At 56.9% G+C, this 23,075-nt stretch overlaps 1 protein-coding gene across 2 annotated transcripts; it reads left to right on the top strand.

Annotated features, from left to right (window-relative positions):
- The first annotated feature begins 2,060 nt into the window (after window positions 1-2,060).
- ZBTB47 (zinc finger and BTB domain containing 47) lies at window positions 2,061-21,859 on the top strand. 2 transcript variants are annotated; one of them, XM_040549712.1, is made up of 6 exons: window positions 2,061-2,725; window positions 10,786-12,156; window positions 15,373-15,520; window positions 16,243-16,358; window positions 16,514-16,658; window positions 16,772-21,859. In XM_040549712.1, exons 1-6 carry the CDS (start codon window positions 2,723-2,725, stop codon window positions 17,131-17,133), a joined length of 2,145 nt encoding a protein of 714 aa, XP_040405646.1. In that variant the 5' UTR covers window positions 2,061-2,722; the 3' UTR covers window positions 17,134-21,859. The 2 variants fall into 2 exon arrangements, with proteins under 2 accessions (XP_040405646.1, XP_040405645.1); XM_040549711.1 differs by lacking the exon at window positions 2,061-2,725 and adding an exon at window positions 6,168-6,930.
- Window positions 21,860-23,075: the final 1,216 nt, after the last annotated feature.

Below are 23,075 nucleotides of genomic sequence, written 5' to 3'. Positions count from 1 at the left end.
CATTTAAGATTTGTGATGACCTTATGGGGTCACTTGGTTGCCATCTCATGGCCCAGTGCAAAAAATGAAGAGTGGGAGCAGCAGGAGATGTCCCCTCGCGGGCACCATGCTGCCTCGAGGTGGGCTGGGACCCAAGGCTGCTGCCATGTCACCAGCACCCCCCTGCCTCTGCTCCTCACCCACCAACACCTCCAGGGCTTCCCTTCTGCCACTGCACCCATGTCCCAGCGGCAGCTGAAGTGACCCCGGGGCTGGGGTGCCTCTGTGGTGTGCTAGGCCCCGCTACCCTTACGTTGGTCAGTGAGGGTGCGCACAAGGCCCCGATGCCTCCACACCTTCCAGATCCTTGCACCACGAGCATGGAGCTACCCCTTCAGAGACCCCAGCAGATGACCATGAGGGAAAAAAGCCCCCAGGAGAGAGACCAGGCATGGTGCAGGGCCCCCTGTCTGCCTAAATCCACCCGGAGGTGTCACCTGCCTTGAGGATGAGGAGCAGAAGAAGCGCTGTGGGCGGGTTCAGAGGATGCCCACGCACCACGAGGACGACCACAGCCTTCCCCTCACGCTCCCCGTCCCGCATTGCCACCAAACCCGATGGAATCACCTCTGCCATGCCACGAAACCACCCCACTGGGCTGGCTGGGCTCTGTGGGCAGAGCTGGGAAGTTGCTCCACCAAACCCCACGTAGGGCAGCGTTGGCCAACGGAACCAGGCGTGCTTCATCTTTTAGGAACGTTGCTCTCATACTACAGTTTTTCACCCAAAAGTGTCGCTGGTGGTGCCCAGAGGACACATCCCCTTGCGTTGGTGGCCATGGCCACCATAGGCACACCTTCTCCCACACCATGGAGGAAAACCCACAGCTGTCAAAGGCAAGGAGCCCAGGTGAGGGGTTGGCTCAGCATCCCCCAAAAGGGCAGGAACCCCATAAGAAGGCCACCCAGGACACCACTCCAGGGCTTTGTATGGCCACCACGTATCCCCCAGCAGCTGGTGGAGCTTTCGGAAACACGGCCAGGTTAGGGGACACACCATCCAGGCCATGCTTTCATCCCAGGAAAAGCTTTTTGATAGGGGGAAAGCTCTGCTTGCTTCCAATGGGATTTTTTTCCTATAGAGCAGAGCTGAAAGCAAGACGGGGGGGGAATTAAAACCAAAAACGAACAAAATAAACCCAGGAAGCCGAGCGCAGGCGGGACGTGGCCGCGGCGACGTTGCGCGCGGAGCCGAACACATCTGGAACAAGTTACGGCGCACGGCAACCCGAGTGCAGCCCAGACAAGTGCAAGACGTTACGGCATTGCCGCCTGCGGGGTGGGACGGGGGGAAAGGGGCTGGGGACGTGGGATGGAGGCACAGCAGCCCAGGGGGTTTGGGGTCACCCTGAGGAGGCTCGGAGGGTAGCCTCGGGGGTCCACTGCTGCCCCCATGGCGGTGTTGTGGGGTGGGGGGACCAGGGTGGGGGTACAGGGGGACCCATGCAGGTCTAGGGGCAAAAGAGCAAAACCCCGCTTGGGACACATGGGGGGCATGCCGCTCCCCACCCGTGACCCCCCCACTCCTAAAAAGCACCTTAAAAACCCAAAAGCACCTTAAACCCCCCCCGACCCCAGACCCCTCTCCACACCCGGAGGATCCCTGTTGCATTTCCACGCTGGCAGGAGAGCTCTCCACACCCCCATTTCCCCCCCCCTATTTTATTTTTATTTTTTTTTAATAAAACTGATCTTGCTGACCCCCCACACCTCCCCAACTCACCCTTTCACAACCCAAAACCCTCTTTATATATATATATATATATATATATATTTTTTTTTTTAAATCTTTTGAGGCCAGACCCCTCCACGGTGCCTCAGTTTCCCCCTCCGGGATGCTGGCGGTGCTTGGTGGGGTCTCCCCACGGCGGGTAGGAGGGGAAAGAGGGGGGTCAGGGGAGGATCCTGGGGGGTCGAGGGGGGTGACAGGAACGGGGGGGGGGTCCCGGGGGGGCTGTATGGCGGCGGGGGCCTGTCCCTTTAAGGGGGGGCAGCGGCGGCCCCAGCTGATGCTGCGGCTCCAATCAGCGGCCCAAGGGCTCTTGGCAGCCGGAGCCGCCGCCGCTCCGCATTCCTCCGTTCTTCCCAAAAGGGGCTAACATGGCGATGGGCAGGATGAGGTGAAGGAGCGAGGGAGGAGAGGAAGAGGAGAGGAAAGGGGGGGAGAGCAAAAGGGGCGAGAAAAAAAGAAGGCGGGGGGGAGAAAAAAAAGAAAGCGGGAAAAAAGGAGAAACGATAAATAAGGGGAAGGGGGATGCGAGCAGGGCTGGCAGCGCGGTGATTCCCTCCTCCCTCCGAAAAGGGGAAAAAGCAAAAAAAACTAAAAAAAAAAAAAAAAAAAAAAAAAGGCAGGGAAAAAAAAAAAAGGAAAAAAAAAAAAGGCAGGGAAAAAAGGCGGAGAAAAAAAAAAAAGCAGAGAAAAAAAAAGCAGAGAAAAAAGGCAGAGCAAAAAAGGAAAAGGGGAAAAAAAGCGAAGGAAAAAAAAAAAAGGCAAGAAAAAAAAGGCAGAGAAAAAAAAAAAGGGCAAAGAAAAAAAAAAAGGCAAAGGGGAAAAAAAAAAAAAAAAAAGCCACCAAGCCAGCAACCCACCCAACCCACCAGCTCCTTTTTTTTCATGGAGAGCACAAACCCCAGGCAAGCGGAGGAGGACCGGGACTCCTTTGCGCGGAGACCTTTGCATCAAAATGGTAGAGCCTGCGCCCCCCCCCTTCCTTCCCCCCCCCCTTTATTTTTTTTTTCCGGCCCCCCCTTTTCCTTCCCCCCCCCTTTCTCCCCCTTCGGTTGCTTCGCAGAAGCCCTCCCGCAACTTGCCCCGGCGGAGGCTGGGGGGGGGGGGGGCCCGGGGGGGCTCCAAGGGCGAGCTGGGGGCTGCTGCATCCCCTTTGGGGGGGGGGGGGTTGGGGCACGGGGCGAAGGGGGGGGCTGCAAGCAGCGCACCCCCTTTGCACCCCCCCGAAATGGGCCGGGGGAGCTCCTTTTGGGGGGTTTTATTTTTATTTTTTTTGGGGGGGGGGGGGAGGCTGCTGCTGCATGGAGGAGCCCCCCCCCTCCCTGGAGCGCAGCGCGGAAATGGTCTGCGTTCGGCTTTAATTGCGGGATAATTAATAATAATAATTAATTAACCCCCCCCCCCCCCCCCGCATCACACCCAGGCCCCCGTTTGCATGGGGCTGCCCTGAGGGGTGGGGGGGTGGGGGAGGCAGGGAGGCTGCACCCCCCCCCCCCGGGGTGAGGCCCGGCACCCATGGGCCGGGGGGAGGCCGCTCGCCCTGCTTGGGTGTGTGTAGGGGGGGGAGCTGGGGCTGGGGGCTGGGGGGGGGGAGGGTACTGGGCAAAATGGGGGGCAACTGGGAAAGTTTGGGAGCCCTCCCAGGCCAGAGGATCCCGCGGCGCTGAGAGGCCCGGGGCTCCCTCGGCGCTTTGGGTTCCCGGATGACTCCTTCATGTTGCCGAGCCCCCGCTGCGGGTGGGGGGCACCCAGCGGCCACCCCCCCCCCCCCCCCTCCTCCCCCGGCCTCACCCCATGGGGAGCTGCTGCAGGGCTGCCCCCCCCCCTTCTCCCCCCCCTCGCGGCACCCTGGAGAAACCCCCATTTCCGTGCCGTTAAAAATAAATAAATAAAATAATGAATAGCGATGATAATAGGAACGCGGCGCGGAGGTGCGTGGCGGTGACCTATTTTCGCCAGCGGTGGTTTTCTTTTTGGGGTAGGGGCAGCGAGCAGGCCTTGAGCTGGATTCGGGGGGGGGGGGGGGGGGGGGGGGGGGCGGCGGGGAAATCCCTCGGGATGCGCCCGGCGACCTCGCTGTCCCCAAAAGCGAGCGGCTGTGGGGTTGCCCCCGTGCCCTGGCTCCGTGCCCGTCCTAACAGCCGGGGTCACCCGGGCGGCTTTTGGGACGCGGCGAGGGAAGCGCCGGCGGGGGGATGCCGGAGCCGGCCTTGCGCTCATGAAAATCCCGTTTGCATCAAATCGGGCCCCAAAACCGTGCCTGTGTCCCCCGGGATGAGTCTGGGAGGTTTCGGTGGTCCCCCGGCGGCGCAGATGGGGATGGAGATGCCGGAGCCCAGCTGGGTGGGGAGGGCGAAAAGTTGGGGGCCTGAAATTTTTCTTCACGTCGAGCTGGAGGGGAACGTGCTCGGCAGAGGGAAAATCCTCCTTGTTGGAAGGAGGCTGCTTGGTTATTCTTATTTTTGCTCCCGACCCGAGGTGCTGCGTTAGGGTTTGGGCTCGAATTGCCGGGGCGAGCAGCGGTGAGAGCCTGGGGGGGGACCCCCAGACCCCCCATCCCACCCAGCCTCGGTGCTGTGGGAGCCTCAACGGAGGCGGGAGGCCGGGGTAGAGGCTGGCTGCGTGTCAGGTGCGGGACCAGCTCCTCCGTGGATCTTCTGGAGGAAAAGGGGCACAAAGCTGGGGTGCACAGCCCCTCGCATGGGGACGTGGCGGTGCCTGGGCCCGACAGCTTTCCGCGTGGAGGCAGAGTCCAAGATTTTATTTATTTGTATTTATTTTGGCTTCAATGCTGTTACGTTTGCTTTGACCCCCCCCCCCCCCCCTCCAAAAAGAAATACAGAGCATCCGTAGGTCCCCTCACTGCTGTTTGCATCCTGGCTGTCCCCAGTGTCCCCACCAGCGAAGCTGGGGACAAGCTGAGGATGGGCTCAGCACCGACAGCGCTGCCATCGACCCAGTGCAGGATCCGGCCCCCGCTGGCAAGGCGTCCCCCACCCTGTTCCCTTCCATCCTCCTGTCGGGGACACGTGGGGGCCTCGTCCCCATGTCCCCACCGCTCCAACCACCTCATCCTGAGTTCGGACACGGGGAAGGACCGGAGGCGTTGGCACCGCTGGGGAGCACGGGGGGCCTCGCATCAGCCCGTTGGCCTCCCCGGCCGGGCAGGGAGGTTGGAGGGAGCGGAGGAGGCCCAGTTGTTGAGGCCGGGTTCGGGGCTGAGCTCTGGGAAGGGCTGCGCTCAACCTTTAACCACGCCGGCAATTTTGTGGTCTGGAGTCGGGCTCGGGGAGCGCCGTGTTTTTAGCCGCAGGAGAGCAAATCCCAGAACCGCCGGGGCCGATCGAGGTGCGAGGCGAACCTCGGAGGTGTCGAGGGAGAAACCGCCGCCGCGATGCGGGGACGCGGGGGCACCTGCGGTCCTCAGCTCCCACCTGCGAGGGTCGGGGACCCTCGGTGGCACCCCCCGGTGTGGCGCGGGCAGGGTGACGTTGCCACCCGCTGCCCCTTCATTCCACGGAGCCCGCGTGGTGCCTGATTTCTGGGGAGATTTCGACCTCTTCTCCGCCAGTTCTGGGGCTGGGACGCGTGGGGACATCCATGGGGGTCCCGTAGGGGGGATGCTCGCCTGCTCCCCATCCCCGTGACCCCGGTGCACGGCGCTGCAGGGCGATGCGTGCCGCGGCCCCGCTCGTGCCAGCACCTCGCGCCGGGGCTGGGCAGCGGCTGGATCCGGCCCCTGGCGCAGCCGCTTGGCCGGCAGCCCGGCCGGGGAGGTTAGTGCTGGGGTTTGTCCTCGTTTCCTCCCTTCATCTTCCCTCCGCTTGTTTTTCTCGGGCTGGGGAGGGAGGCAGGCGGCAGCTTTGCGTGTCCGTGTGTCCCCCACACCCTCCTCTTCCTATTTGGGGTCCCCTAATCCTCCCCCCCAGCCACCCGGAGGGCTCGCGCTTGGTGGCACGGAGCGCGTCCCTGCCAAGGGGCCCCCTCTGCAGCACCGAGACGCTTTTGGCTCTGATTTGCAAGCAGCGGGTGCCTGGGGGACCCCACATCTCTGCTCCTCTGTGGGGTCCCCCCCAGCATCACCCCCATGGTTTGGTTTCACCGGTTTGTTGGGGCCGATGGTCTGTCCGTCCGTCCGCCCTTACAAACCATCGCTGTGGCTTTGCAGCTCCGTGCGCGAAAGAAAAGCAGAAGGACGCCGGGAGGGTTGAAAAAAAATAATTTTTATTTTATTTATTTATTTCTTTTTAATACAAAAGCACAAACGCAACCAGCCCTTAAGCAGCGGCTCCTGCTCCCCTGCGCCGGGGCCCCTCAACCCGGCCTCTGTGCGAGGCCCAGCCCCGGGGATGGGGGAAGGATCCGTCCCCGATCCTTGCTCCAGGACTGGTTCTGCTGCCCTCCAGGCTGCTCCCTGGAAATCGTCTTTGAACCAAAGTGATGAGTTAGAGGGGAAAAGCAACCGAAGGGAGGGGAAAATAAGCCCCAAAAGCATCCGGCTGTCACCAGCGTGGGCTAATACGCTTCTTTGTTGGCTCTTGGGGTGGCACGGAGGTGTTTTTTGGGGTGTCTGACACCCCGAGGTGGGACAGGCGCTGGGAACATCGCTCCCCCACCCGCACGCATCTCCTGAAGCCATGGGTCGGGACCTGCCGTTGCCGAACATCCTCGCCCAGCCAAAAATCGTCCTGTATCCAACCAGGCGAGCCCAGCGACCCCTGCAAACACCTCTGCCTTCCGTCTGGCTCTACTCGGGGTGGCCTCGAGCATCTCCACCGTTCCCAGCATCCTTCAAATCTTAGGGAAAACACAACCTAGGGAAGGGACGGTGACATGAAGGCCGTCGGTGGTTTGGGACCGTGCCCACCTCGTGGCCCCGCAGCACCCCGTGGGCGGGATGCCGGCGGTGGGCGCTGCGAGGCGGCCGCTGGGGCTCTGCCCGCCGGCAGCACGGCCGAGCTATTGTTTTCCCTTCCTGCTTGTTTTTCCGGACGTCCTAGTGAAATCCTAACCGCCCCCCCCTCCCCTCCTCGCAGCGGCTCCCGGCGAGGTCCCGCTCTGGGAGGGCACGCAGCGGGAGCGACGCTCCGGCAGCTTTCCGCCCCCGTTTATCCAAAAAATTGGGCAGGAACGGCACCGGGAGGAGCTGGAGCCCTGCTGGAGGTAGGGGACAGGCGAGGGGGCGGCGCGGTGGGGAGAGCCTGTCCCATCGCCGGGCTTCCGTGCATGGCCGCGGTCCGAAATCTGGTGGCTTCTTGGGTTTTTTGGTGATGTTTAATGGCTTTTGGGGGCGTTCTGGGGGTGTTTCTTGAGTTTTTGGTGGTATTTCTTGTTATTTTTCGGCTGCTCGTCCTAGGGTGGCTTTGTTGCCAGGATCGTCTCGTCGTATTTAACTACCTGGCCTCAAACCTACAAGGAGAGGCTGCAGATCCCCTCCGAGGGTGCTGGAATTTGAGGGTGAATCTCGGGGATCGAACCCCAAAGCGCTGGCACCTGGGTCAGCATTGATTTAGCGCCGTGCCTTTGTGTCATTTGAATTCTGCAAAAATATGGGCTTAATGCTCTTCCTTCCTTGAGCAGAAGTCTGAGCGTGCCATTACGTAGGGATCCAGCGAAGCGCTTTCTCCCCAAAATGCAGCGTTGTCCAAATTGAAAATAGGACAGGTCTTTATATATATATTTATTTTTTGATGAGCAAGTATAAACAGCGTCCTGAGCTCCTTATTAAAGCACTTTTCCTACGTGCAATTTAATACTTAAGGTCAACGTTAAACGCTTCGGCGGGTACAAATGATACCCAGAAGCAGGCTGCAGGTTTTCACAGGAGAGCTGAGTTTGGGGGATTTTCAGGGAGCTGAAAAACGTTAAGGAAATTCCCGAATTAGTCTCGCAGCCACCTTTTGCGCTGCGGTGCGTGTGTGCAAGGGGGGTATTTAAATAACCCCAGTGCCTCCGTGGTTCTTGCTTCCTCATGGTGGCCAAATTTTGGCTCCCCGCGGTCCAGCGAGCATCAGCATCTGCAGTTCCCACCTCGCCCTTATCTCCTGCTCGCATCCTGGCTCCTGCGTCCAGCCAAGGGGCAGCAGCGAGTTTGCTTTGAAGGGGAAGGAAGGAAACGGGGGCTTGTGCGCACAAAAAAAAATAAAAATAATAATAATAAAAAAAATCCATCGCCATCATAAAGCCTGCGCGCGGCGGGCCCCCCGCTCGCCCCCAGCATCCTCCTCACGGGCTGTTTCGGGCCGGGGCTTTGGCAGCGATGGTTGGAAATGCTCTTAAAATAGAGCCGGAGGGAAGCGTCCGCGCGGGGGGGCTGGCTGCAGGCGCCGGCTGGCCCGGCGGGGTGGGGATTTCGTGGCCACGCCGCTTTCGAATAATCCTGATGGGGATTTGCTCAGTGCCGGGGCTCGGCGGCAGCGCCAGGTGGTTTGGTGTTAGCCCCGGTTGGGTTTGGGAAGAGGGTGCAAGTGTCCTAGGGGATGGGGGGCACCCAGAATCGGGATATGGGGTTGGCGACGCAGCGTGGGGCTCGCTCCCACCACGTGGCACCACGTTGGGCCTCTTGCGAGGCTAAACGCCGAGCCGCCATCGAGCCAAGGCAGTGATGGCAAAAGTGGGGTTTTTAATGAAAACAGATACGTGTATTTGCAATTAGCCCGTGGGAAGGGGCTGTGGGATCGCCTCCCTTGTGTCTGTGTGGCCCCAGGGGGATGTTTGGGGACGAGGCGGGGATGTGACCCCCGCGGGCGCCTCGACGCCGCGGCTCGGGGCTTGGCTGGGGCGCCGGCTCTGGGCGAGAGCACGAAAGCATCTGAGAGCAATAAAGAGCAAAAACCCTCCCGCTGACAGGCCCGGGCTGAAGTCACCGGCGGGCCGCGGCCAAGACACGCATTGTCCTCGCCGCTGCTGGGACTGATTAGAGCCGCCTGGCAGGACCCGGCGCTGGGTGAGGGGTCAGCCCCTTTTTGCCAAAAACGCCTCGATCCGGAGCAAAAAGCCAGCTTTTGTTTTCCAGGCTGGGCTGCGACGCCGTCCAGAGGGCCCAATTTCCCCTGAATTGCCCCCGTTTCTCCGCCCGCGCACCTCTGCCGGCCTCGTGGCATCCTGTGTCGGGAGCCAGGCAAGGTGCACACCGGCGTCGTGGATGCTGGAGGGAAAACCTGAATTTAGGGGTTTTTGGAGCAAGATAAAGGCGGGGGAGTCCCTGGCAAGCAGCAAAGTGCTCGGTTGAGAGCTTGCTGTTTCTTCGACATTCGTGGTGATTTTTGTTATATCATCTTTTGGCCATCCAAATTCCTCTCGTCGGCGCGTCGTTGGGGTTGGAAAACGGGGACGGACGGATGGATGGGGGGACAGACAGATGGATGGGGGGACGGACGGATGGCTGTTCCATCTGGGATGCATCATTTTGTCCCAGATACACCCACAAATCCTCATTTTCCCACCTCCTTGCCCCGCTCCAGACTGCGGAGCTGCATTTTTCCTCCTTTTCCCCAGGGCGCGAGCGCTTGCTGGGGCTGCCCCGCGCCGGGGCCGGGGAGCCGCTGGGTGGTTGCGGAGCAGAAATTCCAAGAAAATGAAAAATTTTAGCTGGGAGGAGGAGGGATGTTGTTTGTTTGTTGAGAAAACAAAGAAAACACCCATTTTTTATTATTCGAGCAGTTTTTTTTTCGTGCTCTTTTGCCTTTGGCTCACAAAAAAAAAGGACAAACAAAGTGCATCTTGCTGGAATCTGTCTGTTGATCAAGAACTGCCGTTTGTCCCAGAAATAAGTGTCAGCCGAGGAAGTCCCATGGAGCAGGAGTTGCAGGATGAAGCTGCCCCTCTGCCTCCATCACTGCACCGCATCCCTGCGGCGGGACCGGGCGCGTCCATGGGGCTGGATCCGGATCCGTCCGCGCAGGTCTTCTTGGGTGCTTGGCATAGAAAGCAAGAAGGGAGCAGAGGGAAGAAAAGCTGGGGTCCCCGTGGGACAGGGGATGAGGGTCCTGGGGGGTCTGTGCTGTGGAAAATGTTTGTGGGTTGAAATAAATACCAGGCAGCACCAGCAGTGGTGTTTGCAGCATCTCCCGGCCCAGGGCTGCAGCTCCCAGACTTGAGTTTTATCAGGTGCTGCCTTTCCCCGGGCAATTAAAAGGAACAGACAGGCAAAAAAGGGAGAAAAAAAAAAGTGTAGGTTATCCTGGTGAGTCCTGCTAAAGTAACTGCCAACGTGAGCCAGAGCATGTAGCGTAATTCGGTAATTTCTTTCAAGGGATGCGTGCTTGACTGGGATTTTGCTCGGGGTGGAGTAGGGTGAGGTGGTGGAAGAGCCAGTGGGTTCGTCTGTATCTGCCCTGACCTCATGCGACAGGGAGGAAGAGGAGGAGATACAGCCCAGGGGCTGCTTTCTGGACAAAAACCCCACATTTGGTGGATTTTATGCAATAATGTTGTGGAAGTGGAGAGGTTTCAAGTCCTAATTTCTTCCTAGCTAGGAGGGATACATCTCAGCCAGCGCCTAAAGTTGGTGAACATCCCCTCCGGGGAACCCCATCTGATTCAGGAGGTTGAGGACATCTGGAAGTGTCCCCTCTCCTGTGCTGCATCTTCTGTCCATGGGCATGGAGGGCTGAGTCGTGCTTTGGCCACCCCCACGTGGTGGTGGGGTGGTCAGGCTGCCTCCTGCCCACGTGGAGGGCTGTTGGCAAGGGCTTGTGTAGCTTCAGCCTGCCCTTGCGGTGAGTTTTCTCCTCCTTGGTTGAGTCTGATGGACTCAGATGGGTGGTGGAACGGCGTGGTTGGGCCCGGTGGTGGGGCTTCCTGTGTGGTAACTCCCAAGCTTTTTGGTTGGCGTCTTCAAGCTGGGCCTGGTGGTGGAGCTTCTTGGTTGGTGAAGGCAAGTTTAGCCTGGTGGTGGAGCTTCTCAGTTGGCCTCTGACATGGGACACGTGGACAGGGATGGGTGGCATGGCTGGGCAGTTTTTTTTCCTGAGGAAAGAGCCTTCCTGAACACTTTTATTTCCTTCTTCCCCACAGCTGATAGTCGAAAAGACGACTGACTACCCTTCGGCTGAGTACTCCCTGGTGGAGGATGTAGCCCTCCACTTCACGTGTTTGATGGACAGACTGAACGAGCAGCGCCTCTTTCAGCCGGACCTGTGCGACGTGGACATCGTGCTGGTGCAGCACAAGAGCATCTTCCCGGCGCACAAGGGGGTCCTGGCGGCCTACAGCCAGTTCTTCCACTCCCTCTTCACCCAAAACAAGCAGCTGCAGCGCGTGGAGCTCTCGCTGGAGGCCCTCACCTCCCAGGGCCTCCAGCAGATCCTCAACTTCATCTACACCTCCAAACTCCTCGTCAACTCCTGCAATGTGCAGGACGTGCTGAACGCGGCTGCCGTGCTGCAGATGAACAACATCGCCTCCTCCTGCCAGGACCTCCTTGACACGCGCTCGCTCAGCCTGGCCGCCGACATGGCCCTGCCCGCCGAGGGCTGCGCCGGCCCCCCGCCCTACTACTGCGAGATCAAGCAGGAGGTGGACGCCCCCCACCCCAAAATCTACGCCCGGGAAGGCAACGACCCCTACTCGGTGCGGGTGGAGGACGGGGCGGGTGGTGGGACACTCCCCGCGGGGCCGGCCAAGCAGTACTACAAGGAGGAGAAGGATGGCGGCCCCGGCGCTGTCTGTAAGATGGAGGGTGAGGAATCTGAGGAGGACCTGGACAGCCAGGGCTCCTACAACCGGGAGCAGATCATCGTGGAGGTGAACCTCAACAACCAGACCCTCAACGTCTCCAAGGGGATGGAGGGGAAGGCGGCCGCCAGCGAGGCAGCCGTGATGGGGCGGCCCGATGGCGACGGGCGCGACACGGAGGAGGACGGGGAGGAGGAGAACGAGGAAGGGGAGGAGGAGGAGGAAGAGGAGGAGGACGCGGAGGTGGGGGAGGAGGAAGAGGAGGAGCACAGTGAGGAGGAAGACCTGGAGGAGACGACAGAAGAAGAGGAGGACGAAGATGATGATGAAGATGCGTCGGAGGTGAAAAGAGAAAAGAGCGGGCAGCCCCGCAGGGGTAGCCGAGCATCCAAGGCCACCAAATCCACCATGGCCACCAGGTCGCAGGAGATGGCCAAGGCAGAAGAGGAGGAGGAGGAGGAAGAGGAAGGGCAGCGAGGGAGGAAGAGGAAGAAGGAGCAGGACGGGCTGGGCCAAAAGGTGAAACTGGAGGAGAAGCAGCACTACCCGTGCAAGAAGTGCCCCCGAGTCTTCAACAACCGCTGGTACCTGGAGAAGCACATGAACGTCACGCACAGCCGCATGCAGATCTGCGACAAGTGCGGCAAACGCTTCCTCCTCGAGAGCGAGCTGCTGCTGCACCACCAGACCGACTGCGAGAAGAACATCCAGGTGAGCCAACCCGGCGCCATCCCACTGGGGGCGGGGGGGACATCCCACCACAAGAGGGGACATCCCACCATGGGGTGTCATCCCACCACAGGGATGGACATCCCACCACGGAGGGGACATCCCGCTAGGGAAAGTACATCCCACCATGATGGGACAGTCCACCTAGCATGGAGAACATCCCACCCACCTACACCCTGGGATGGGCTCCTGCTCAAAAATACTTTTGACCTTGCTGATGGCACATAGCAGACAGGAGGGACCCTTGCTTCTCCCATGACTCGTATTTAGGCTTGGGGGTTCCCACAGTGGCATGGGACTGGTGGATTAGTGCTGGAGGACTGTGGTTTCCCCTGGCCAGCTGGGTGGAAATGGGGTGTAACTTCAGGGGAGTAATTTTTCTTTGGGTTTATTCAGTTAATCTGCATAAAACACTGCGAGCCCCTAATGGAGATGCACTCCAGCCGGTTCCACCCAGGCTTAAAGCAATTTAGCTTAATTCAAAGAACTGCTGACATGAGTTGAAGTAATTGTAATCTGCCTTTTGTGCTCGTTAGCTCGCGTATTAGGAAATTTCTGAACCCACTTGACATCTGCGCGTGGCTCAGGCATGGCGTGTCCTTCACCTAGAGCTAACGGGATCTTCGTCTGCGTGTGCAAATCACCTCCATTAAATCAGTGCAATTTGGGGAGGGTAGATAGGTGTCCCAGTTGAGCAGCAAAATTACACATTCCTGCAGAGCCCTCCAACTCGTCTTCTGATCCCCAAGGAGCAGTTTTGCACAACGCCACTGCTACAAATAATATAAATCATGTCTTCTGTAGGGCTTTGCACATCATCCTTCCCATCAAATAGTGGGATTTTAAATGGTCCTGCAGCCCTACTGGGGGAAGGGAACATGGCCCAGATGCTGCTGAAGTCCTTTAAGGCTTATATCCCAAATAAAATGGGTGATGGAGCCATTTGGGGTGTCTTTCTGAGAAATTCGTGGGGCTGAGGATGCTTTTTTTGGATGTGTTTGTGTTCACTGGCCCGGGACCAGTGAGAGCATCTCCAACACCCCCTGCCTGCGGGCTTGTGGCTGGTTCAGAGCCTGTCGTAAGGCAATTCAAAGTGGGTTTTCCCAGAGCGTTGCTTCATGCTCTTCTGCTTTCCTGCTGGATGACATGGGGCTATCATCCTCCACCTCATTGCTTTTTTTTCCTCTCCCCTTTTTATCCCTTTTCCAGGTCATTTCAGAATAGGGGGAACTGCGGCTGCCCCTGTGGTGACTGCCCTCAGTGGAAAGCTTGGCTCATTACCTTTTACTTAGTGAATTATTTTTAATTTTATAAATACAAGCCAAATTCACTCAATTTACTCCGATAATATTGAATAACTTTATTAATATACTGTGGAATTGTTTCTGGATGGAAATGAGATTTTTTTTTCAACTCTATACCTATACCGGACAGGTTTTATTTCTTGTTTTTAACCACATCTGTGGAGGGACTTTTCCTCTTATCCCATCCGTGTCAGGTGCTCTCTTTTGCTGACTAGTCCCCAAATCTCACCCATGAACTTTGCTCCCTGTGAACGTTGCCCATCACCAGCCATGGCCCTGCAGGCTCCGTAGCAGCTTTCCGGCCACCTGAAAAAGGATTCAGCCTTCGCTTTGTCACATTGGATCTCAGAATCTCTTTTGGCCGTCTCCAGTGTGGTTTTCCTCTTAACTTGCCAGAATTGATCTTATTTGCCTTGTCTTTTGCCTGAGGGTGCAGGGCTCTGCCCTCAAGGCAGCTCGGTGGCAGCCGGGGGCTTTCCTTCGTCTCCCGCTTTCTCTCTCTCTTTAATTTTAATATTTCCCTGCAGCCTTTTCCTTTTTAAGTGGAGGAATGTGGAAGTTGTCCTGAAACATCTCTTAGAGCAGAGATAAAACTGTTCCGATCTGTAGAAATATTTACTTAGAAACGGCAAAGCTCAGAGGACTGCTCGTGCTGAAGTTCAGGCCTGCCGAGATGAGGAAGGCGAGCGCTGGGAATGCCTCTGTGACCCTCGTCGTGCCTCCCAGGCACCTAAATATAAATAGAGACACTGTGACTACATGACATAACAGTATATTTTCCACGGTTCTGCAGCCTCATAGAGTGCAAAATTTGGATGAAGCCCATCAATGAGCTCCTCCGGGTGGGAGGAGGAGGTCGAGGCCGCGTTATCTGCGCTTCTTCAGGCTCCGCCGTGAACCCCCAGGGGTTTGCTTGGCCGTGCTGTTGCCAGATGGCTCCTAGGCATCAATTAATTATTTTTCTCAACACACCGGCGAGCTGAAGAGACTCTGGTCCTGGTTGGACAAGAGGAGGATGAGTATCCATGTCCATTGAGGCTCAGTAAACAGTTTTGCCCTGATTTAGGCAATTCCCAGCCCTCCCTCGTACGGGGATGTGAGCTGAGCTCGTGTGGTAGCCATGGGCATGTGGTGAAAAGACAACTGCAGCCCGTGCCAGAGGTGAAAAAACAAGTCATGGCAGCCAAGGTTACAGCTTTTTCTGGCAGTTTTCTGAGAAACATCAAACTTGGTGGAGCTGGAAGGAATCTCTACCATAACTTTAAGGGGGAGACTTTGCACGTGCTTAAAAACGTCACGGCGTGACGTTGTGTTGTGTAAGTGAACGGGTTTTGGGGTCTGCTTTGGTCCATTAATGACTGTTATCTGAATTAATGGGCGTTAATAGAATTGTGGGGATTAATAGATATTTTCACAGTTTATGGATATTAATTGAATTTGGGGGATTTTCAGAAAACTCAGTTAGTGCTAAAGTATCCAGAATACCTGCCAAGGACTGAAGTCATTCTGCCCTGTCTTGGGCCTCTCTTTTTTCCCATATCCCTTGCAGCCTCCTAATGCTGAGATAGTGGGTTTTTTTTGGATATAAGGTCTTCATTGTGTGCAAGCATGAAAGGCCCAACTAGGAATGAGCCCCTGGTGCAGGAGGCAATGGGTATGGGAGTCTTCTCCACCCATTGTCTCCCTTGGAAAGGCATCGCCCCCTTCTCCATCCGATGGATAGAAATTTGAGTTTTGGAGATTTTTGACCGACGAGGTCTGGAGCAGACTTGGTGTTGTTATATTGGCTTTAGGTTTTGTTGATAATGTTGTCTTTCAATGAAGCAAAACCTCAAATGTGGCCATGCCTCGGGACGTTCCCCTGCCTCCCTGCCCAGCCCCTCTCTCGTTGCAGTGCGTGACGTGCGGGAAGGGCTTCAAGAAGCTCTGGTCGCTCCATGAGCACAACAAGATCGTCCACGGCTACGCCGAGAAGAAGTTCTCCTGTGAGATCTGCGAGAAGAAGTTCTACACCATGGCCCACGTGCGCAAACACATGGTTGGTGAGTGTGGGAGGTGCTGGGGCCACGGGAGGTCTCGTTAGGGTGCTCGTCTGGCATTCCCATGATGAAGGGCGTTCTTCTATTTCTGCCGTGTTGGGAATTTAGGGCTGGGCTAACTCTTGGTGAGCTTTCTAACGGCAAACAGAGGCATTGAGACTTGCCTTTTTTTATCCTGCGGTGCCAGGTAGTTAATGCTGAGAGTGTGTCTGCTCTGTACAGCTTGCTTTTGGAGCAGTTCTCTGCTGCAGAGCAGGCACGGCACCGGGGAATCTCATTTATTTTATTTAACCAGAAAAAAAAAAAAAAGACTTCAGAAGTGATCAAAGGAGGGTTTGAAGTGTAACCATCCTTCCCTTGTAAAAGAGGATGAGCCTGCGCCAGCGCTGGGCTTTGAAAAGCAAACTGCACATGGCAGCAGCAGTCACATCCCTCAGGCTGGCTGCTGCTCCAGGTACCAGAAAGGACCAAAAAAGGGATTTTTTTGCAGGCAGCGAGGAGGGTGACCCACACTGGGTTGTTTTAAGGAGAGATCTGAAGGACAGGGGGCTGTTGGTGAGCCCAAAGATGTGTTCATGGGTGGCACGGTGCTGCCGTGCATCTTCTCAAGATGTTTTTGGGTTGGCCGTGGTTGGGCACCAGTTGTGGGATTCTGGGAGCTGTCACGGGACTGTTGGAGGTGGATGCATGGGGAGGGCATGTGACGCTGCTCGCCTTCGCTCCAGCTCACACCAAGGACATGCCCTTCACCTGCGAGACCTGCGGGAAGTCCTTCAAGCGCAGCATGTCCCTCAAGGTCCATTCGCTGCAGCACTCGGGGGAGAAGCCATTCAAATGCGAGGTAAGGTCCCTTCCCTGGGAAGTCATTTTTTGGCACTATTTTAGGCGGAAAATTTTGATTTTTGTGCTGCTCGCCCACGCTGCCGATTGGGCAGGGGTGGGACAGGACGCGGGGGTGTTTGAAGCGCTCACTGTCCGCTCGTCCTCGCCCTGCAGAACTGCAACGAGCGCTTCCAGTACAAGTACCAGCTGCGCTCCCACATGAGCATCCACATCGGGCACAAGCAGTTCATGTGCCAGTGGTGCGGCAAGGACTTCAACATGAAGCAGTACTTCGACGAGCACATGAAGACACACACAGGTGAGAGAGAGCTCCTGGCTTGTGGGATGGGGAGCAATGGGGCGTGGGTGGCACAGATGGAGATGGGGGGGAAAGATCCGGCCGCCGCTTCTCACCCGTGCCCCCCAACGCAGGCGAGAAGCCCTACATCTGCGAGATCTGCGGGAAGAGCTTCACCAGCCGCCCCAACATGAAGCGGCACCGCCGGACCCACACGGGCGAGAAGCCCTACCCCTGCGACGTCTGCGGCCAGCGCTTCCGCTTCTCCAACATGCTCAAAGCCCACAAGGAGAAATGTTTCCGCGTCAGCAACCCCTTGGCTTCGGACACGGCCGCCCCCCAGCCCGCCGCCAGCCCGGCCCCGCTGCCCCCCGGCCCCGGCGTCTCCCCGCTGCCACTGCTTCATCCCCTCCCACAGAGCCTCCCTCCTCCTCCTCACCTACCGCCACCACCTCCCCTGTTCCCTGCGGGGAGGATAAATTCCAATAACAACTAGGTGCCCCCCCACGCCCTGCACAGACTGCTCTGCCCTTCGGAAATGCCCGGGGAGCCATGGCTTTGCTTGCTCTCTACCCCCCTTCCTCCTCATTTTGGGGTTGTTTTGGTGTTTTTTTTGTTTTTTTTGTTTTTTTCATTTTCTCGCCTGTAAAGCCTTTTTTTTTTTTTTTTTTTTTTTGTGGAGAGGGGGAGCTGGGGGAAGCCCCTGAGGAGCGTGGATGCTTGAGGGGTAACCGTCCGTAAAGGTGCAGATAAAAGGCATCGCTCTCCGTTTTGTCCCAGCCGTCAGCCCCTGTTGCAGTCTTCCACCAGCAATCCCCGTCATTGGGAAAACAGGGAAGGGAAGCCTCTCCCAAAGGGACTTTTCCCACCGAGAGATGGTGATTTGACCCAGCGAGGGGACGGATGCCGACGTGCAGGTTCCATCGGCTCCGTCCCCAGCTGGGCTGCTCATCCCGACCCTCCCCGGCTTGCCCCTTCCCCGCGCATTGGCTTCATCTCCATGCCAAGAGGGCGGTGGGGCACGGAGGAACATGATGCTGCGCCATCCGGGGTGCCAGCACTTCCGTATTTATAAGCAGAAATCTAGCTAGTGGTGCTTGAATCCCTGTACTGTAAAGCTGGTCTTTAATCAGGCCCTTTCCCCGAGAGTTGAGGTGGGCACCGTGCAAGAGCTTCCCGCCGGCCCTGGTGGCCTGTGGCGAGTAGATGTCCCCATTGGAGAGCCATCAGCAGCCCTCGCCTTGTCTTCCTGCCCCAACACAGGTTTTCCTCCCCGATAGGCAAAAGCACAAACACCGGTGCTGTGTCTTGGGGCATCGGCAGCCAGCTGTCCCTTTGGTTTTGCGATTTTGGGGGTTTTCTTCTGGTCCCAGTGAGAGCCGGCTTTTGGAGTTTGCAGGGTGGCTTTGGAGGAGCTCAGATGGCCTCGGGACCAGTGGGAGGGTGGCTCCGGGATGGAGGAGCGGGACGCAGCCCGTTCTCGGCAGAATCAGCCCAGAATAGTGCCTTAACAATTCGAATAAACCCCTGACCCATGGGGGAGCTCCAGGCTGGGAGCTGTTGGGTCTCATCCCAAGGATTAGACCCTGGTCAGCCCAATGACGTCCCGTCCTCCAACTTCTTGCCATGCCAGGAAAGCCCACGTTACTCTACCAAGCTTCCCCTCCCCGTAGGGTTGGCAGCCCCTCAGGGGGGACCAGAGGGGACTGACATGCCCATGTTGTCCCGAAAAGGGCTGCGGTCGGCTCGGTGATGCCCCACGGTGTGGGTTAGCACCTCTCTGGCCACCTTGTCCTTGCGTGTTCGCCTCCCAGTGAGCTGAATGATGTTGAAGTTGAGCTGGTCTTGGATTTCACTTATTCAGGCTGGCTTTGTGCCAGCGGAGGAGAAGAGGAATTGTGGTGTGGAGCAGCAAAGCCAGGGAGGTTTTGCTGTTTTTTTTTTTTTTTTTTTTGTCGGACGCCAGGGGGTCCAAGCTGGGTCTCTTGCTGCTGTGATTTACCTTGGGGTGTCACGTGTTGATCTGACCATGGCTCTGTGGTCTCTCTGCCCAGGAAGGTGTCCCCGTTCTGGGTTGGGGTGACCTGGGAGCACCGCAGAGCCCCTGGCCTGGGCAGAGAGGTGCCGGGCAAGAAGTGGAGCTCGTTGCAGCTGCCCAGGCCAGTAGACGTGTGTGGATGTGGCCAGGTCGTGGAGGAGGTGCTGAGGAGGTCTGATGGTGGTTAAGGAGGGAGAGAGGACACTGCAGGAGCCCTTTCTTGTTCACACCTCGGTCTGGGCGGTGTTGGGGTGCTGGGGAGGGTGATCCACACCTGGCTCTGTGCGAAGTCTTTGTGCTTCGTCTTCTGGACCAAGCCAGCAAAGCTCTTGGGCATTTCTGAACCTGCCCCTGCGAAGCCAGAAGGGCTCATCCACGTGCTCAGGAGCTCTGCTGGATGGGGTTGTGCAGGGGCAGCAGCCTCACTGGGACAGGGGACTGCCCGCTGTCCTCGAGAGTGCCATTCGAGGTGACGAGTTAGGTGCCTGGTGTCCTCTGCTGGGTGGTGCTCCCCATACTCAGCATCTCTGGAGGGCCGGCTTTTCTCATGGGTGTTAGCATGTTGCTGTTCATCCTTGTGCTGGCTCGGATCCTGTGGAGCTCAGTATCAGGGAGCTGAGCCCCATCCCGGCTGCCTTGAGCAGGGGGAGGATGCTGTGGCAGAGCTGCCCTGCCACGTCTGACCTCCTCAGGTGGGTGCCAGAAGCTCTGCTGCTTGCCTTCCTTCGTGACCCCTGCGCTTACCGGGGCGGTGCAATGCCTTCTCCAACTCCCACCTGTGAGGGACGTGGGCACTTGGTTCTTGGGGCCATTGGCTTTTTGAAGGGACCATGACCCAGCCTGGAAAGTAATTGCTTTGGAGGCACTTTCAGTGGTACCCTTGGAGATGTTGGAGGGCCTCAGTAGAGTGGTCCATGCTGTCTCCTCCTTCTCTGCCTTCCAGACCCCTTCCCCTTGGGCTCCCTTGTGTTTCTTTTCCCTTGCACTTGGCATTGAGACAGGATGGGAGCCCGCACCCCAGGGAGACTTCACCTTGCCTGTATGGTCTTCTGTGATGGAGCCCATCAGCCTGCCTGCCTGGCAGATTCTCCCCCCAAGTAAATCCCTACACCAACGCATGCCCCCTCGTACCGCTCACCTGGAGGTGGCTTTCCCCATCCCTGTCCCAGCTCATCCTCTCCCAGTGAGGACCTGTGCCGCTCAGATGTCACCAGGAGATGACAGCTCCTCCTCGAGGCTGATGAAGCCACGTTGGGCTCAGGAGGGAAGAGCGGGTGCAGAGCACTTGCTGGCCCTCAAAAAACTTCTTGGTCCATGGAAAACCCGACGACTGCTCTCAACCACCTCCAGTCCCCTTCGAGAGCCTGCCCGGAGAGCCGCTTGGAGATGTCGAGATGTGACCATGCACACAGCACTTTGGAGAACCAGATCCCTGCTGCTCCCTCCCCTCTCCGAGGCCTGGGCAGCTCCCAGGAGTCCTACACAGCCTCCGAGCCCTTTTGTCTACGCCCTGACTCAGTCCCGATGTGTCTCGTCGTGTCTGGTTTTCATTAATACTAAGAGCTCAAAGGAGTCGCTCCCACGGCGCCTCGTCCCACATCCATCCCAGTCGGACCCTGTTGGCCCCCGTTGGGTTAGACGGGGCAGGGGAGTTGGGTCCGTTGTTTTCAAGCTTTTTATATTTTATATTATTTTTTTTTTTTTAACTCTTGCACCTTAATCTCTCACATCCCTTCTTCGACAGACCGTGAGGGTGGAGAGGGGCTTGATTTCCATTGCGCGTACCCATGAGCAGACCGCAACGCAATGTTCGGCCGATGGCTCTGCCCGCGGCCCGGACCTGGCGGAGTTTTGGGTTTTATTTTTCCTTTTGGTTTGAACTCTGGGGAGGGAGGGAGCCACGAAGGGAGGGTTGTTTTTGTTTTCTATATCCCAGGAGCCTGGTAGCACAGACCAGTTAGCCTCATTATGTCCATGAGGTATGGCTGGCCCTTTGGACCACAGCCATAACCCAAGTGCAGTGGGAAGGCGATGGATGGATGGACAGTGGGTGGGAACGGCTGTGACAGTGCAATAGAGACGAGCATCCGCTGCTAGACAACTCCACTGATTAAACTCTTGGTTCACCTGAAGTCAAGAGGGAAGGACAGATGGACAGACGCCCTTGGTTCACACGGACGGAGAGAGCTTCCCCGCACGCAGTCCCGCTTAATGACACACAACCGTGACGGAGTTGGGTCGAACTCACAAAGGAAGAAAAATTTTGAAAAACAGGAGAGAAAAAAAAAAAAAAAACAAAAGAAAATAAGAACAACCTCAGTAGCATGGAACTTGAAGGAAGTGAACAAAACCCCAAGCACTTGCCTCAAAACTAGTTACTCATGCCTGGTGTTCGGCTCTGTATTATTTTGCGGCATTCAGTACCGGTTGCCCAAACATGCCAAGTTAAGAGTGTATCGGTGGCTCTACTAGTGTGAACAACCTAAACGAAGCACTTTATTCTGTATAGATAAGGGAAGACGGGGAGGGGAGGGGAAGCGTGGATGCTTTTCGGAAGCGTCTTAAGTAATGTTCTAGGAAATGTATTATTATTATTATTATTACTTCTTTTTTTTTTTTTATGACCATGTGTAATCAATATATGTTTATCTTTAACGCCAAGTACAGCAGTTACTCTCTTTGGGACGGTGTGAGGAGGGGGAGGCTGAGGCTGCCGGTTTAGCCCATCATCACGGGGCCGCCAGGGCAAGGCATTGCCTGCTGCAGAAATGGGGCGACTCTTGCTGTGGTGTTGGCCCCGGTGATGTCCGGGAGGTCCCAAGAGGTGCTTCAAAGCTGCCTTCCAGGGCACAGCTCACAGCCAGCCGTGGCACCACGGCCTCATCCTGAGCCATCTTCTGCCTGGGGGTGCTGGAGCTGCTCTCTGGGCCACCGGCGAGTAAGACGAGCCATGGCGGGCTGTTCTGGGGTGTCCCTAGAGGCCAGGTCCTTGGCCGTGCTTTGAAACCTGCTTTTGGCCTCTCACCAAGGCACGTTCAGGGGTCGCTGAGCTCTGAAAGTGGTGAGAGGACAGAACTGGGCCTTTCCACTGCGTTCTCCCAGTCTGGAAGTGTTATGACTGTTACCAAAGAGGTTGCAAGTGGAAGGACTGAATCAATAAACGATTTGTCTTTTATAAAAGAAAGCCTAAAGCTCCACCACTTTCTTTGTTCCTATGGCAGGGTCTCGCTTCTGCTGTTGCTTCACACGTGTGGACTTTGTGTTGGGTTTGGTGGGAGGCTCTGTGTGTCTGTGTGAGGCAACTGGACTGTTGTGGGCCAACAAAAAAATAGCTTTTCAGGGAATGGTGATGGGTGGATGGAGGACAGGGCTCGATGCTTACAGCCCCGGGGGTTAGGGTAGGTGAGGACTGAGCTCATAGGTCCTACTGGCTGCATGAGCTTTGGGTGAACACCTCTGTAGGCAGCGGAGAAACCGAGGAACCCATCCAAAGGCACGCGGCACCTTCATTGATTGGAAATGGAGCTGTGGGAACCTTGCCAGCTGATGTCAGCACCGATGTTGGGAAGCTAATGGAAGACGAGATGATTTTGCCGCACCCTTGGGATGTACCTGCCACTCTACAGCTAGCATTGCCTGGAGAAGATACCCGTGGGGACCTGTGCTGATGGAATTGTGGGCATCTCAACCAGGAAACCACGGGGCAGCAGCAAGGAGTGATGCCTCCATGGGTGTTCCTGCTGGCGTTTCTTCCTTATGATTGCCTTTGGACTGAAGCCGCCTCTTGGCGAGGAGGTGGTGAACGTCTCCTGGCCAGAGTTTTGCTTGGCGTTGTGCAAATCTTCTGCCTTCCTTGGGCCAGCTCTGGCTTGCAGACTCTGAGAGTTGGCCCTTGTTGCTCAAGTGATGGGATATTTCAAGCTCTTCTTTTATAAAACTGCCTTTTTTCCTTTTATCTTTTCTTGCCCCGTGCCAGTGGTGGCGTCTCTCAGGGCTTCGTAATGGATGTGAACTGCACACGAGCGCTCACCTCCCGTTAACCATATCCCCAGTGGACAGCTGCAAGGTGAGAGGACTGAGGATGTGGACCGGCTTTAATCACCACTTCTCAAACTGTTATTGACCATAGCAACTTAACGAGACACTGCAGTGCTCCCCTTGACTTCAAAGGGCCCATGTTTACCCCAGGAAAGCATTTTTTGAGAGTCACATGGCAGCCGGTGGATGGGGATGAACCCTGGTTTATGACCGAGCACCTACAGCTTCCTGTTCCACAGCCAGCAAGAAGTGCTTGAAGCAGAGGTATTGGGTTCCAGTCCCAGGCAGGAGGTGCTATCCCACCACTGTGTTAAATGACTTTATTTTTTTATTCTGGGTAAAGAATCTTTTCACTTCGGACA

The sequence above is a fragment of the Cygnus olor genome, chromosome 2 (genome assembly GCF_009769625.2).
Source record: "Cygnus olor isolate bCygOlo1 chromosome 2, bCygOlo1.pri.v2, whole genome shotgun sequence".
In the NCBI taxonomy this organism is placed as follows: Eukaryota; Metazoa; Chordata; class Aves; order Anseriformes; family Anatidae; genus Cygnus; species Cygnus olor.
The sequence above is the reverse complement of the archived record's forward strand: the minus strand, read 5'-3'. Positions and strand labels throughout refer to the sequence as shown.

Bases quoted from the DNA above. Each gene is read 5' to 3' on its own strand.
- ZBTB47 (XM_040549711.1), top strand. From the start codon at position 6,601: ATGAAGGCCGTCGGTGGTTTGGGACCGTGCCCACCTCGTGGCCCCGCA. The intron at 6,931-10,785 runs GTAGGGGACAGG...TCTTCCCCACAG, and splicing joins GAGCTGGAGCCCTGCTGGAG to CTGATAGTCGAAAAGACGAC. The intron at 16,359-16,513 runs GTAAGGTCCCTT...CTCGCCCTGCAG, and splicing joins AGAAGCCATTCAAATGCGAG to AACTGCAACGAGCGCTTCCA.